We start from the raw sequence: 15,453 nt of genomic DNA on the forward strand, positions 1-15,453 counted from the left end.
GTGTCTACTACATGAGTATGATGGCCTGAGTTAGAATCCCCAGAACCCGTGAGAAAAGACAGTGTGATCACTCAGATCTGTAACCCTAAAATGGGGTGGGGGTGGAGTCCAGATGGGCAGAGACAGGCAGATCCCAGGAGCTCACTGGCCAGCCAGTCTGCCAATCAATCAGAGACCCTGTCTCAGAATATAGGTGGAGAGTGAACAAGGAAACCCTTCCACATCAACCTCCAATCTCCACACACATGTGCATATATATGACGTATGTACACCCACACATACATACACATATACTACACACATATGTGAGTGAACGTGCACACAGGCATCCATGACACATATAAACAAGGTGGATGGCACCTGAGGCTGATCTATGATCTTCTCACTCTCATGCACATGTGTGCACCTGCACTCACGGGAACAGGTGGGCATGAGTGTGCTCATGCAACCCCATGCACGCACACCACACAAATACAGCCTACAAGTCAGGCATGGTCCACACCTGTAATCATGGCACTTAGGAACCTGAGGCAGGAGGGTTGCTGGAAGTCCTAGGCCAGTCTGGGTGACAGAGTGAGTCTCAGAAACAAACCGACACTGTCCCTGAACCAGTGACAGCAGCAGCGTGTGGACTTATTGAAAACGAGTTCCCAGGCTATGTTCCAGACTTTGCGGGGTCACATTCTCTAGGGCTGGGGCCAGGAACCCATTTTAAGAAAGTCCTGCTGATGGTTAAGAATAAAATGTTGACACTCACTGAGGGAAATCATATAAAATCACCATTTAAGGAGGTGGCCATGGAAGGTAGAAAACTCTTTTGGGGGGTGGGTGGTTCTCTGTATAACCCTGGCTGTCCTGGAACTCACTCTGTAGACCAGGCTGGCCTCAAACTCACAGAGATCCACCTGCCTCTGCCTCCCGAATGCTGGGATTAAAGGTGTGCACCGCCCAGTGAAAACTTTTCAAAGTTAGATTTGTTTGTTTTATTATGTATGTTTTGCCTGCATGTATATATGTGGACCACATGAATGTCTGGTGCCCGAGAAGTCAGAAGAGGGCATTGATCCCCCAAAACTGGAGTTATGGGTGGTTAGCAACCACCACGTGAGTGCTGGGAATTGAACCCAGGTCCTCTGCAAAAGCAGCAACTCCTTGTAACTGGTGAGCCATCTCTCCAGCCCCTACTGTTTGTTGTCTTGAGACAGTCTTGCTCCCCTACTGTTTGTTGTCTTGAGACAGTCTTGCTACAGAGCCCAGACTGCCCTGGCACTCACTAAGTAGGCCTGGCTCTCTTTGAACTTGCAAAGATCCTGTGTTTCCGCTTTCCTGAATGCTGGAATATGGTGTCCACCGCCACAAGGCCTGACTACAGAGATCTAGACACCAACACGTTGATACAGCTATCCCTAAAATGAACAAACCTCTCAAACGAGAAAGACAGGAACTGTACATGCCCCATGTATTTCCTACGTAAGAGTCAGGAAGCTCCTCAGACAGCTTACTTACCACCAGGTTGCCGATGACCATGACCATGAGGAAGACGGTGAGGCACATGGCCTGGCCGGCCACCTCCATGCAGTCCCACATGGTCTCAATCCACTCCCCACAGAGGATGCGGAAGACGATGAGGAAGGAGTGGAAGAAGTCATGCATGTGCCAGCGGGGCAGGCTGCAGTCCGAGGCAATCTTGCACACACATTCCTTATAGCTCTTGCCAAACAGCTGCATGCCCACCACCGCGAAGATGAAGACGATGATGGCCAGCACCAGTGTCAGGTTGCCCAGCGCACCCACTGAGTTGCCAATGATCTTGATGAGCATGTTAAGTGTTGGCCAGGACTTGGCCAGCTTGAAGACACGCAGCTGCCAGGCAGAGGGAACACAAGAACGACTGAGGCTTGGGGACCACCAGCCACGCCCAGGGAGCCCCAGGAGAAAGCTCCATGTCCAACAGTCTTAACCCCCATCCTCCTGATGAACAAGGCTTCACTCCGCCTCTCTGTTAATGGAGTGCTTGAGTCCTAAAGCTTCCTGATACCCATGTTAAAATGGGAAAAGAAAATGGCCTTATCCATTGAAGATACAGTCTAAAGTATTTACAAGTAAGAGTGTATACCAGAATTTGCTCTAACATATGATCCCCCAATAAAAATAGATGGGATAGATGAAAAAAAAAAAAAGACTTGTAGCATGTATGGCTGGGAGATGGCTTAGCAGTTAGGGGCACTTCATCGGTTTTCCAGAGAGTCCGAGTTCAGCTCCCAGCCCCCACAGTCGGCGGTTCATAACCACCTGTAACTCCAGCTCCAGGGGATCCTACATCCTCTTCCAGCCTCTACAAGCACCCGTAGAAAAGACGTGTGGCGTATGGATACACATATGAATTTTTAAAAAGTAATGGTAAAGTTACACTGTGCTAGTGGCTGTAGTGCCGGGTGATAGCAATAATCCTCATGATAAAGTAAAAAAAAAAAAAAAGGGGGGGGGAGTGAACTTCAAGGGGTAGGGAAAAAAATAGTAATTCCTAAGTCCCAAGCGTGTTACTAACGGACACTGAGGTTTTGTCTTTCACGGCTGCCCAAGGTCATCTAATGTCAGCTCCCAGGGCCCCCCATTTTGGTCCCCCACCCCAGCCCTCTGTAATAGGAAGGAAGGACTCTTTTTCTCCTAGTTTACAGGTGAAGGTTCCAAGGGGCCCAGTGGCATGCGCAGGGCAGCTGGGTCTTCTAGCCTCTTGGGGTTCCTCCTCCCGTCCCCCCTCAGTCCCCGGGGCTTGTGTACCAGACGGAAGGAGCGGAGCACGGATAGCCCTTGCACATTGGCCAGGCCCAGCTCTACCAGGCTGAGGGTTACGATGAAGCTGTCAAAGATGTTCCAGCCCTGCTGGAAATACTCATAGGGGTCCATGGCGATCAGCTTCAGCACCATTTCTGCAGTGAAAATGCCTGTGAAGACCTGGGGAGCGGGACATGAAATCCCCGTCACAGAGTCTCATGGAGAACAGGACCTTGGGAGAGTTCCCCCCTCACCTCCTGGCACACGCTTTAGAAACTGAAGGGTAGGGGTTGAGGGCCCTGAAAAGGGGTAGGGAGTGGTCCCCGAGGCCCATGGGTGTGCATGTGGTGACAGGTACAAAGACCACATCCTATGCCTAGGTGGGTACAACACAGACCCATTCCTACCCATTTCTGACATTGTGACCACGGTCAAGTCACTAACTTCTTGGGTCTTCGACCTGATCGTAATGTTCAACGTTCATGAAGTCTGGTTCACACTGACCTTGTTGGCATGTGGTTCTCTACAAAGCTGGAGGGATTATCACACTCTTTCCACAGATAAGCAATTGAGGCTCAGAGAGGTACACCCCAGCTCCACCCCCCCCCCCCTTGTCACTCAGTTCCTCAGGGTCTCAGTTCGGAATTTCTCCTTTGTGCTCCAAGCCTCCCTACCGAGTACAACCCAGGACCTAGCAAACTCGGCTTTTTGATTTTGAAACAGGGGTCATGTAGCTCAGGCTGGCCTTGAAATCACTGCACAGCAGAAGATGACCGTGGACTTGTGACGGTCCTGCCTCCACCTTCCAGGTGCTAGGGTGACGAGCACCTGTCATCAGGCCTGGTTTTATTCAGTGCTGGGGATGGAGCCTAGGAAGGCTCGCACAGTGAGGTAAGCACTCCACCAAAGGAGTCACACCCACCCTCAACCACCTAGCAAGCTTTGGTGGACACAAGGTCTTGGGCAGAATCAGTAAGAAGGTCAGATCTGCCTCCTCAACCCCAGAACAGGTTCCTGAGGGCCTCACAGCCCCTTCAAGTTCACCGGGCATGGCACCCCTCCTACCAAGCATCAGCTGCTCTGGGTCAACAGCATGCCTAGGTGCACACTGGGTCCCTCCCAAGAGCTGTCCCTGGCCATAGCAGGTGCCCAGATAGCAGTGCAGTGTGGACGGTGGGAAGGCAGGCAAACAGGCCCTGCCCATCACACACACCCTGGCAGCTGTGCCATGAGCCTGGAGCACGCCCTGGCCTCTCTTGCCCAGCCTGGCCATGGCTTCTCTGGGCATCTTTACAAGCAGACATATCTGCTTTGAAGGTTGGGGATTCTGATGACATGATTCTTATGCCCCCTACCAGGTGTGGGTACTGTCCCAGCCCTCCTCACATGGTAGACTCTCTGAGCTTGCCTCTCCTGGAGGCAATGGGAGCCTCTTGCCCATTTGGGATGGGTGGGTGGGTGGGTGGGGTGGGGCTGCAAAGGGGATTGGGAAGGGTGGGGCACAGTGGAGCAGGGCTGGAGGAGGAGGCAGCCGCTTTTTCCTTTGTCAGGGCTCCACTGGGGCTGGCAACGAGGTGCTAATGCTCCTAATGGGCAGGGATAAGCAGTCGGATCAGAGCATGTCAACAATAGCTGGGCAGCAGAGGGTATGGGAGACAGCAGCCCGGTGGAGCTGGAGAAGCAGGAGGGCTCTGGAGCCAGGTAGACCCTCTGGCATTTGGGTGTCTTTGGCTATATGCCCCCATTCCCAGGCCCATGGTCTCTTTTAGGTTCCTGACAGTCTATGAAAGTGGAGAAACTTGTTACCTAACCCTACCCATTTCCACACCCCAACTCCCTCAACCCCCATTCCTAGATGTGGCCTGGATCCCAGACCTCCAGGAGTTTTGATCTCAGCTCACCCCACTCTCCTTGTTCCCAAGTACCTTGAGGTTCAATTACCATATTCCCTAGACCACTGCATGCGCCTCCTCTTACGACTTGTGCCAGCTGTCCCCAAGTGCCCTCCATGTCCACACAGCCCAGGCAGCCCCACACTTCTGTCCTGTCCTCCAGACGACCGCCCTCCCCTTCTGTCCCTTCCTTACCAAGTTGCCCACGGAGAGCACATTGTCAAAGTGCTCGGTCATGGGGTAATGCTCCATGGCCATGAAGAGGGTGTTGAGCACGATGCAGATGGTGATACCCAGGTCCACGAAGGGGTCCATGACGATGAGGTGGATGATGTGCTTGAACTTCACCCACGGGGCACAGCAGTTCCAGATGAGCACTTTGTGTGCACACTTGTACCACCACGGCGGGCACTTCTGGTGGGCCTCTTCCAGCTCTGGAGGTGGAGTTGTCACAGGCCTCTGATGAAGAGTCTCTGGCTGGCTGGACTCTTACTCTATCTAGCTCTCTGACCCTCCTCCTATGCTCTGAATCTTTTGCCCACCCCCTCAATAAGGCCTTCTCTAGCCCCATCCCACCCCACATCAGCTTAGGACCAGTCCCTCAAAATCCCACCCACAAGCCCCATCCCTCCGAGCCCTGCCCTCTTAGAGCTCAGCCCCTCAAGGCACATCTCCTTGGTAAGCCTTAACCGGAACCCCTCCCCAGGGCTCGGCTCTGAGTCCTCAGCAACTCCATTGTTAGACCCTCCAATGTCCTCCACTCAGAGAGCTGGAGCGGAGCTATCTGCCATTCTCTCGGACTTGGGATTCTGTCAGGAAAGAGACATACCCTGGTCTCTGGCTGGGTTCCAGAGTCTTCAGGGAGTATTGGGGGTCCACTTTAGGGGGTCAGTCCTCAGTGCTGCTGGCAGAGTTCCTGAACACTTTCCCTCCCTGTGATAACCCAGGTCACCCCAGACTGTCCCCAGGCATCAACAACCTTTCCCTCTTGAGTGGCTTTCTGGAAGACTACTCTTCCTGCTACCCCAAGCTGTGGGGTCTACGGGATGGGGCTGCTCCTTCACCTGGCCTCTGTGGCCTATGGGAGTGGCCTTCTCCTAGTCAGATTCTCCAGTACCCACCACTGGAAACTTAAGAGGCAAAGACGATTGGTGCTACCTATTTTGCAGCTGAAAGAGCCTAGGATAGGTGGCAGCCCCTTGGAGACGCTGGGTAGGGCTGGGGTCCCACCCAGGGATGAGAAAAGTGAATCTCTTGTCTCAGGCTAGTCTGCTTGGGCTAATGTCAGGGTCCCGGAAGCTGAGATCTGAAGCCTGAGAAAGAGGTCACAGCAAGAACAGAGGCGGGAGCTTCTTGGGCCAGCTCTGCCCAGCATTCCCTGGACCATTTTCTCTGGCAGAACACAGTCACCTGAATGCAGAGTGTAAGGTCACGCGAGATGGGTCCCTCTACAGGTTGGCAGAGCCCTGGAGAACCCCAGGCTGCTTTTAGCACGAGGCAAACCCTAGGAATCGACTGGGTCCCCTCTGGGTCAGAGATTCTTTCTAGCCTCCCTCTCTCTTCATTTCCTTCTTCCGTATCTATCGCTCTTTCTCCCTCCCTCTCTCTCACCATCCTCTTCTCCCATCCGCACACCTATCTGTCTTTCCATTCGGCAATCTGCCCGACCATCTACGATCCATCCACCCAGCCAAGCTTCTGTCTGCCCATCTCTTGTTTACCGCTTCTGTATTCTCCTCCTGAGACTTGGGGGTACCACAGGACTTGTGGGGAGTCTGTGATTCTACTTGGGGAAATTGAACCATTGACCTTTAACCTTTACCCAGGAAACAATGGAGTCGTTTCCAGAACACCAGGCCTTCCTGGTTAGTATTATTAGCCTGTCCTTCCTCGTTGCCTTGGCAGCCCCCAAGCCCTCCCGGAAGCCCCTAGTTCCCGCAATGGCCTGGCCTTGCAGCCAGAAATGGACCAGGTTGACAGGACTATATTTATCCCAGCTTACTTCTCTGGTGTCAATATTAAGTTACTGCCCTCCTGAGGCTGGGTCCAAGCAGGTCCCGCCCTGCACCTCAGGAGGCTGAGAGGCCTGGTGGGCAGTGCAGGCAGAGGGGGAGGAGAGGGGGGCACAGGGCACTCACCCTCCATGGCGTCTGAGATGGCGCTGTCCGCGCTGCAGCTTGGCCTCGGGGGCCCCTTCTCCCCAGACGTGTCCAGGCTGCCATTGCAGTCCTTGCTGTGGGCCGGGTCCCCGTCTGCCTCCCCGCCCTCCAGAGCCTGGGCGGCCTTAGCCTGTAAATCAGCAAGGACAATGAATGCGAAGTCTCACTCTGAGCCAGGGGGATGGACACATTGACTCTTACTGGGCCTGCTGGATGACAGGCCCTTTTCTTAGTTGATGCCAAATCCAGGGAATGTAGAGAAGGGGCAGCTTTCAGTGGTGATGGGGTGACGGGGTAAGGACAAGGTGACTGGGGACCTTGACCCTGAAGACCCTCAGCCCTGATACACTGATGGGCCCTGGACTTCGTATATGTATGAGAAAGAGGGGAGCTGCCCTGTGTATAACCCGGGACCCCGTCTCTGCCTCAACAAGGACCCAGAAAGCACAAAGCCATAGACCTTTAATCTGGAGGAAAGTTCACATTTCACTGTCCCAAACTCCTTGCAGTGCCATGGGGGAAACTGAGGCATCGCTCTCCACCTGGGGCTTTGTGCTCCTTTTGCTCCATAAGCCTTCCCTCTTGCCCCTCCTCCCAGCCTGCCTCGAAGGAGCCAGCGGATTAAGCAGTCCAGGCCACAGCCCAGACCAGGGGCAGGGAGACCCTGGGGTCCTCACCCCAAACTCTGTGCCTGAATCCACACCTTTTCTAACTCCTCCTGATGTTTTTTGTATTTCTCAAGCATCTGCTGAAACTCCTCCTCTTTCTCCTGGTCCTCGGCCAGGGTAGCTTCGTTCTGCTCAGCATAGGCCATGGCCACCACCGCCAGGATCAGATTGATGAGGTAGAAGGAGCCCAGAAAGATGATGACCACAAAGAAAATCATGTAGGTCTTGCCCGCTGCTCGAAGGGTCTGGGAGAGGAAAGAAGGGGGGTCTCATGGCCTCCAGGGCCCTTCTACATGGCCGTCGCTTAGGTAGGTAGGCAGAGAAGGGGTCCCTCACAGAGCCTGGGGATGTGGGGGCCTTGGAGACACCACTGCCTGCTCCATTTATTTAAAAAGGTATCTTCAATCTGTAGTTGGATGAATCTACACAGGTGGAGCCCACAGACATAGAGGGCCAACTACCACTGTGTGGGGGCAGAGTTGAGTTTCCCGGATGTCCTATTGGTTTCTCTGAGGCTTGGAGATTCCTGGGACCGCGTCTATAGTAGCCCCAGACCCTCAGCCCATAAATCAAAAATGGAAAAGGACTATGGTTTGGCTCTAGCCAGGTATTTCCTAAGAGCCCACAAGGGGACTGAAGGAATCCCCTAGGGAGACGGTGCAGTGAGGCCCCGGCCATTGTGGGTGGGCTCTGAGGAGCAGTGGTCCGGAGGGTATGTCTGTGGGGCCGAAGGGCAGAGTGAGGGCAGCTGTACCAGCTGGAAGAGGTTCTCCCAGTAGTCCTGGGTTATGAGACGGAAGAGTGCCAGGAAGGCCCAGCTGAAGGTGTCGTAGCTGGTGTAGCCGTAGTTGGGGTTCCGCCCAGCCTTTATGCATTCATAACCTTCGGGACAGTGCCTGGTAGTGAGAGGAGGGCTGGATTAGGGATGGAAGAGAGCTGAGGACCGATGGAGGACTCCGGGGAGTGGGGATCCCCAGTTCTCCATAATCCTCCAAGCACCAAAGCCTTCTCTCCTTGCCCACTGGTTTCCCCCACACTCCTATCCACTCCAGACCCCTGTCCCTAATGAATCCCCACCTCCCAGGATACCTGGGGTACTGTCGCCCCACAACTCACCCGGCGTCACTGCTGTTCCCGCAGAGCAGGGCATCATTGGAGCCCTCCAAGAAGTAGAAGTTCCCTTTGGGAATGAGAGGCCACGAAGAAGACAGGTTACCACACAGACGCACAGTAAACACACGCATACAGCGTACACCAGCGGACAGATCTGTGTGGCCCTTCCCATCCTTTACAAACAGTTCCAAATTCCAAGATTCCCCAGTGGGTAAACTGCAGGGCTCAGCTCTAAGCCATGCCAGCGTGGTGCCTACTGTGGTTATGAAGTCAGGATTTTCCAAGAGCCCAACACGGGGCAAAGGGCTGTGTCTGTGTATGCATTAGGCTACCGCATGCTTACGTAACTGCAGGGACGGGGTTAGAATCTAGGGGCCACAGTGAAGGAAGAACAGCGCTTCAGTAAGCAGACACCGTGAGTAATAGAGACTATGAGGATGTGATGCGGGTTCATGTACCCATAAAGGACAGGCACGTGAACAGGACATGCTCATTGGCAGCCCTGCCAGGAAGGGAGCACAGAGTGTGGGGAAGGGGAACAGGGTGCCCAGGCTACAGAAGGTTGATGGATTGTCTCTTTGTACAGTGAGAGCTGTGTGTGTGTGTGTGTGTGTGTGTGCAACCTTTTTCTTGGCACCAACTGTATACTTTTTTTCCAGGGAGTCTCTTATTGGGACCTGGGATTTGCCAGTGAGGCAGGATTAGCTCGCTGTCCCATGAGCCCCTGAGCTCTGCCTGTTTCCGCCTGTCCAGGGCTGGAATCACAGGCATGTGCCACTGTGCCTGGTTCTTTACATGACTTCTGGGGATTGACTCGAGTCCTCAATCTTGCATGGCAAGCACTTTATCGATTGAGCTATCTCCTCAGCCTCAACAGGTGCAGGAGTTTAAAAACAGTGTGTCATTAGCACATTAAGGGGAGTTTTGTCATACTTCATTTGACAGGAGAGGATTTTTGTTGTTGTTGTTGTTTTTGAGACAGGGTTCCTCTGTGTAACAGCCTTGGCTATCTTGGATCTCACTCTGAACCAGGCTGGCCTTGAACTCACAGAGATCCACCTGCCTCTGCCTCCCCGAGTGCTGGGATTAAAGACGTGCGCCACCACATCTGGTGATAGGGAGAAGGTTCTAAGGACCGTGACTGAGTGACTTGTTGGTGGCTACCCAAGCTGGTTAGTGATGGATTTAAGCTTATGTCCTCTGTAAAGAAGCAGCTGAGACAGTGGCTGCGGGAGCGGCCAGGGAGTCTCCTCGGCCCTCCTTCCTCCCTTCTCACCTTCGTCATTGATGTAGGCATCCCAGTCGAAGGTGTAGTTGCTGGCCCAGCTCTCCTGGCTGCTCCAAGTGTCGTTGCCGTACCACACGTCGTTACCGTACCACGTGGTGTTGGTGTCGTTCATGGGCGGGGGCCAGCGCACGCACTTCTGCCGCAGGTTCCCCATGAAGAGCTGCAGCCCCACCAGGGCAAAGACGCTCAGGCAGAAGACGGTGAGGATCATCACGTCTGACAGCTTTTTCACGGACTGGATCAGGGCTCCTACAATGGTCTTCAGCCCTGGTCGCAGCGAGAGGGACGGTGTCAGCCGGGGAAGGGCGGGGTGGTAGAGGACTCCGCCCTGAGCCTCACTCTGAGCCTCAGTCAACTCCATCTCCAAGGCTGCTTTCATTCCTCACAACGTCTTCCCTGAAGCCTCCCTACAGTAGCCCTTTTCTGAACACCTCCTCCGTGTGGAGCTTGGCTTTGCCTGGAGACAAATGACCTCTAAGATTGCCTGACCCTCAGAACTACTCAAAAGCACAGAGGAATTTTAATAAATCTCACTGGGTTAGCGCTCCCAAAGTATGTTCTCCGAGCATTGTCTTAAGCCTGGCTTAGGTTTTCAGAATCTGAGTGTTCACTTCTAGGCCTGGGTATGGCAGAGAGAGCATGTTGGCCCAGGCGGAGGGACCCCACACCTCCCAATACCTGGGATAACCGTGATGGTTTTCAGGGCCCGCAGCACACGGAAGGTCCTCAGGGCCGAGATGTTACCCAGGTCCACGAACTCGGTCACATACCTGAGTGGGAAGTTGAGGTGGGGGCGTATCAGAGCTGGGACAGAAATCAAGTGTCTCTGTGTCCAGAGTGAGGACAGCCGAGGAATTCTTGTAATTGGGGTTATCACAAGGATAATTTGGAGGGCGGGCCAAATAACCCCCAAAGTGGCTCTTCTAGCCCAAGAGTTGGGAAGAACAGTGCTGAGCTTGCTGCTGGAGAATGGAGGAGAAGGACATCCCCACTCACCCACTGGCTGTGGGGCTGCGAATCAGGCTGCCTCCTAAGGTGTACTTGGTATGAGGAGGGGACACTGACCTCTGAGCAGGGCCCTGGGAATGTCCTAGATCATGTGGCTCAGTCTGAACAAGTAATGGCCCCTGCCACCCCCCTCCCACGCCCGTCAGCGCCCTCTTTGGAGCTTACCCTTCTGGCCGATCCCACCCTCGTCTCAGAGCCCCGCTCACGCCATCGTGATGACACTGAAATCCAGCCAGTTCCAGGGGTCCCGGAGGAATGTGAAGTCATCAATGCAGAAGCCTCGGGCCAACATCTTAATGAGAGACTCAAAGGTGTAGATCCCTGTGAAGGTGTACCTGACAAGAAGAAGGCCAGTTGGGGCCAGTGTGCCACCTGGATGATGTGTGTGTGTGTGTGTGTGTGTGTGTGTGTGTGTGTGTGTGTGTGTGTATGGCAGCTGTGGACCTTAGAAGAGGGACACCAGGATGGCATGTGGCTACCCAGGGCTGAGGACCTTGGTGAGGGTGTTAACATGGCCTCTCCCACCATGGCTTAGGGTGTTAACTGTCACAGGGACAGTGTGTCTCCCCTGAAAGACAAGGGCAGTGTCGCTCTGAGCACTCCGGGTACAGACCTGGGATAGGAAATCTGGGGAGGGGGGACTTACTCCACGTCCTTGGACCAAGAAGGCGGGTTGCTCATGGTCATGAACACACAGTTGGTCAAGATGGTGATCATGATAAACATGCTGAATAGCGTGGGGGTGGGTCAAGGAAAGAGAGGGAGCAGCTGGGAAGAGGAGGGCACAGGAAGGTCTTCCTGCCCGCCCCCTACCCTCCCCACCTCTCCCACGTGGGCAGGATATGCGTGGATGAGCACCTTGATAGCCACACGCCTGACAATGCTGAAAGGGCTCAGCATGTAGAGGGCAGGCGTGGCGGAGAAGCGGAAGATGGCCTTGCCTTTGTTGAGCACAATGAAGGTCTGAGAAAGGGAGAGAAACCATGAGCCCAAAGGACAGACAGACAGACAGGAGGCACAGAGAGAGGGTGTCCTCCCACACCCAGACCTTCTTGTCACTGTAGTAAGGGTCCAGGTCCTCCAGGGGGATGCCGATGACTTCAGGTGGCGGGTCCCCATAGATGAGGGGCAGGCTCTTGCCAGCTTCCAGGTCACTGCGTGGCTTCCGCTCAGGCTCCTCAATCTCCATTTGCTTATTCCGCTGCAGCCGGGCCTCCTCCTCCACTGCCCGCTGCTCTATGGCTGCCAGGGACTCTGGGGTGAAGGGGCGCAGGCAGTGGGGACCGATGGGTATCAGGGTAGGCAGAGATGAGCTGGCCATGCTTGCATCCTGGGCTCAGGGGCCAGAAGGATGGTAGGCAGCAAGGCAACCACAGCCCGTAGTCCCGGGGTTCTGGGTGGTCACCAAAGTCCTGGGTCTACAGCGTACTCCTCACTTCCTGCCTGCCCAGGGGTTGGGCCAGGCAGGTTGGGTGTACAGGTCTTGTTGGGGCTGGGAGATGTGCCTGCAAGACCTGGGTGTGCTGCTGCACATGCACTGGGCAGGAAGCATCCCCCACCCCAGGCCCCACAGTGCACTCTTCTCTGCAAATAGGTTGCGCCACCTTCAGGACCAACAGAGAACGAAACCAGATCCGCGTCAGCCTTGGGAACTTGCGGGCAATGCCCCAGTGTTCCTGAACTGTCTCCCGGGTTCAAACTCCAGGAACTGTATGGCTTCAGCCTATCGGGACACAGAGAGAGAACCTGTACTGGCTACATCCACGTGATCTCCAGATCAAGATGAGGGTCTGGTAGGATTATCCTAAAGCACAGAAGGGCTGTGCTGGGTTAGTTATTGAAAATGGACTTAGGGGAGTGGTTCCTTCAGCAAACAGAAAGAATACTGGCCCAGCCACTCACAACCACTGAAAGGTCAGTATGGAGCTGGAGAGATGGCCCAATAGTTAAGTGCATATAAGGACCTGAGTCTGGATTCTCAAGAAAAAAAAAAAAAGGATAGCCACATGAACAGTGCTGGGGCAGGAGCAGAGACAGGAGGATTGCTGGGTTTTGCTGGCCACTAGTCTAGCTCCAGGTTCAGGGAAAGTCCTCCTTCAAAGAAATGGATAGGGATAAAGCAAAGCAGGCAATGCTCTCCTCTGGCCTCTGCAAGCACATGTATACACACACGTACACACACACACACACACACACACAGAGAGAGAGAGAGAGAGAGAGAGAGAGAGAGAGAGAGAGAGAGAGAGAGAGAGAGAGAGAGAGAGAGAGGTGATTATAAAGGTTATAGTAAATAGTTCTGGATTGTTTGGATCGTTAAATGGGCCTATAACTACGATTGCAGACAGAGCATTTATTAAGATGATGTTGGTATATTCGGCTATGAAAAAAGGGTGGCTGGACCGGCAGCGTATTCTACACTAAATCCGGATACTAGTTCAGATTCACCTTCTGTGAGGTCAAACGGGCACGATTAGTTTCTGCTAGGGTTGAAATGTGTCATATTATTCCTAGAGGCCAAGTTGGGATAATTAGTCAGAGGGTTTCTTGAGTTAAGATTAGGGGTTGAAGTGAGAATGATCCATTTATTAGAAGGCTGATAATAGAATAATTGCTATGGTGACTTCATAGGAAATGGTTTGGGCTGCTGCTCCGAATATAGAGTATTTTGAGTTGGAGGCCCGTCCTGATCATAGGATAGACTAGATTGATAAGCTGGAAGTAGCTAGGATGAATAGAATCCCTAGGTTTAGGTTAACTAGAGGGCGAGGTATAGGTAGTGGATCCTAGGACCTCTTCCCTAACACAGGGACTCTGGCAGACCCCAGAGCGACATCAAGTACAGCCCTCTCACAGAAGACCCAAGCCCAGAGGCTCTGCTTATTGTTGATACTCCTCAGGCTTGGTCAACAGATGCAGCAGATGATAGGGAAAGGCCAGAGCCATTGGGCAGAGGTGGCCACACCCCTTGCCCAGCTACCCAGCTGCTTCTTGCCAGGCTCCAGGGAGTCAAGTTTCTGGGAGATGACTCTGCTGGTTCCTGTTTCTCAGCTGGTCAGTGACCCTGTGGTGAGCAAATACACACATACACACACTCAGGTCTGTGCTGAAACCCTTCACAGAGATACTCAGCCTGTCCCATGACTTACCCTGACCCTACATACATGCTTGCATCTTGTTATATGATAATGCTGGCCTGCCAGATGGACTTGGAGGGACCCACCCAGTCTTAAGTCATCTTGGCCACAATACCCCAATTCTGGTGCCACTCTGTCTGTTTCACAGGAGCACAGAGGGACCACAATAATCCAGTGTCACAGCCTGGCTCTGGACCAGCCCTCGAGGAACTGACCTCACCTGAATCACGGGAGCCCAGGGGCAGTCCAGTGTTTCTTCTCGGCTCACACCCCTGAGCATCCTGCCCTGCTCCCATGTCTTGAAAACGATGTGGCCCACCCCACTGGCCTACTTCTGGTCTCTGCTCTGAGAAGCATCCCCTTCTCTTCTCTCCCTGGGAACACACACACACACACACACACACACACACACACACACACATGCACTTCTCCCTTCAAAATCACCACCTCCCATCCCTCCCATCCTTTCGCCAACCCTGAAGCCACTTCATGTTTGGGAATTTTGCTGTGTGCGGGGAAATGGGCTGCATTCCCAGTACCCACACAGCGGCTCACAGCTGCCTGTAAGTCCTGTTCCAGGGGACTGATGCTCCCTTCTGACCTCCACAGTGGCCAGCCACAAACAAACACACATGCAGGCAAAACATTCATACAATAAAAGTAAATAAAGATATAAATTTTGTTTAAAAAAACACATGCAGGGCTGAGTGGTGGCACACGCCTTTAATCCCAGGACTCAGGAGGTGGAGGCAGGTGGATTGCTATGAGTTTGAGGCCAGCCTGGTCTAGAGAACAAGTTCTAGAACAGCCAGGGCTACATAGAAAAACCCTGTCTCAAAAACCACCCAGCCCCCCAAAAGAAGCCGTGTGCCACCCCCTCTAGCTCCACTTTGGTTTTGTTGTGTTTGTTTGTTTGTTTGTTTGTTTGTTTGTTTGAGACAGAATCTATCTTTGGCTTGGAGATCAATGATCAGAATGTTAGCTGGTTGTGGAGACTTCTACTTCCTCAGAACTGGGATTATAAGTATGCACCCAGTTTTGTCTGTTTGGGGTTTTTTGTTTGTTTGTTTGTTTTGTTTTCAGTGGGAGCTGAGGCTTGAACTCAGATTCTCAAGTTTATGCAGCATAAACTTTCCTACACCCCGCCCCCATCCCTGCAGGATTTTCCATGAGGCCTGTTCTCCCTCTTCCAGAAAACAAATGTTTCACGTCATCTCCTGCTTCTTTAAATGTCCACGCTCTCCCCTAAGGTTCCCCTCGGATGGCCCTGCCTTTTTCCTAAATGACACCAGCACAGAGTCAAGCCTCCAGACATGCCCACTGCCTTCCCCTGTCTTCCTTCCCCTCCTATTAGAATAATAATAACCTGGCCAGGCATGGTGGTGCACACTTTTAGTCCAAGCACCTGAGAGGCAG

General features: G+C 53.4%; 1 protein-coding gene across 1 annotated transcript in view; it reads right to left on the minus strand.

Annotated features, from left to right (window-relative positions):
* Positions 1 to 15,453, minus strand: part of Scn4a (sodium voltage-gated channel alpha subunit 4) — a 44,949-nt gene that overhangs the window by 17,565 nt on the left and 11,931 nt on the right. Inside the window, exons 2-14 of the mRNA XM_015994323.3 lie at positions 11,952 to 12,626; positions 11,748 to 11,866; positions 11,550 to 11,639; positions 11,110 to 11,238; positions 10,574 to 10,665; positions 9,884 to 10,162; positions 8,611 to 8,674; positions 8,249 to 8,390; positions 7,530 to 7,739; positions 6,806 to 6,956; positions 4,863 to 5,101; positions 2,782 to 2,955; positions 1,507 to 1,863 (exon numbers count right to left, since the gene is read on the minus strand). Coding sequence (XP_015849809.1) covers positions 1,507 to 1,863; positions 2,782 to 2,955; positions 4,863 to 5,101; positions 6,806 to 6,956; positions 7,530 to 7,739; positions 8,249 to 8,390; positions 8,611 to 8,674; positions 9,884 to 10,162; positions 10,574 to 10,665; positions 11,110 to 11,238; positions 11,550 to 11,639; positions 11,748 to 11,866; positions 11,952 to 12,224 — 2,319 coding nt within the window. The 5' untranslated portion in view covers positions 12,225 to 12,626. The remainder of the gene's footprint in view (positions 1 to 1,506; positions 1,864 to 2,781; positions 2,956 to 4,862; positions 5,102 to 6,805; positions 6,957 to 7,529; positions 7,740 to 8,248; positions 8,391 to 8,610; positions 8,675 to 9,883; positions 10,163 to 10,573; positions 10,666 to 11,109; positions 11,239 to 11,549; positions 11,640 to 11,747; positions 11,867 to 11,951; positions 12,627 to 15,453) is intronic.

The sequence above is a fragment of the Peromyscus maniculatus genome, chromosome 8 (assembly GCF_049852395.1).
Source record: "Peromyscus maniculatus bairdii isolate BWxNUB_F1_BW_parent chromosome 8, HU_Pman_BW_mat_3.1, whole genome shotgun sequence".
NCBI classification, from domain to species: Eukaryota; Metazoa; Chordata; class Mammalia; order Rodentia; family Cricetidae; genus Peromyscus; species Peromyscus maniculatus.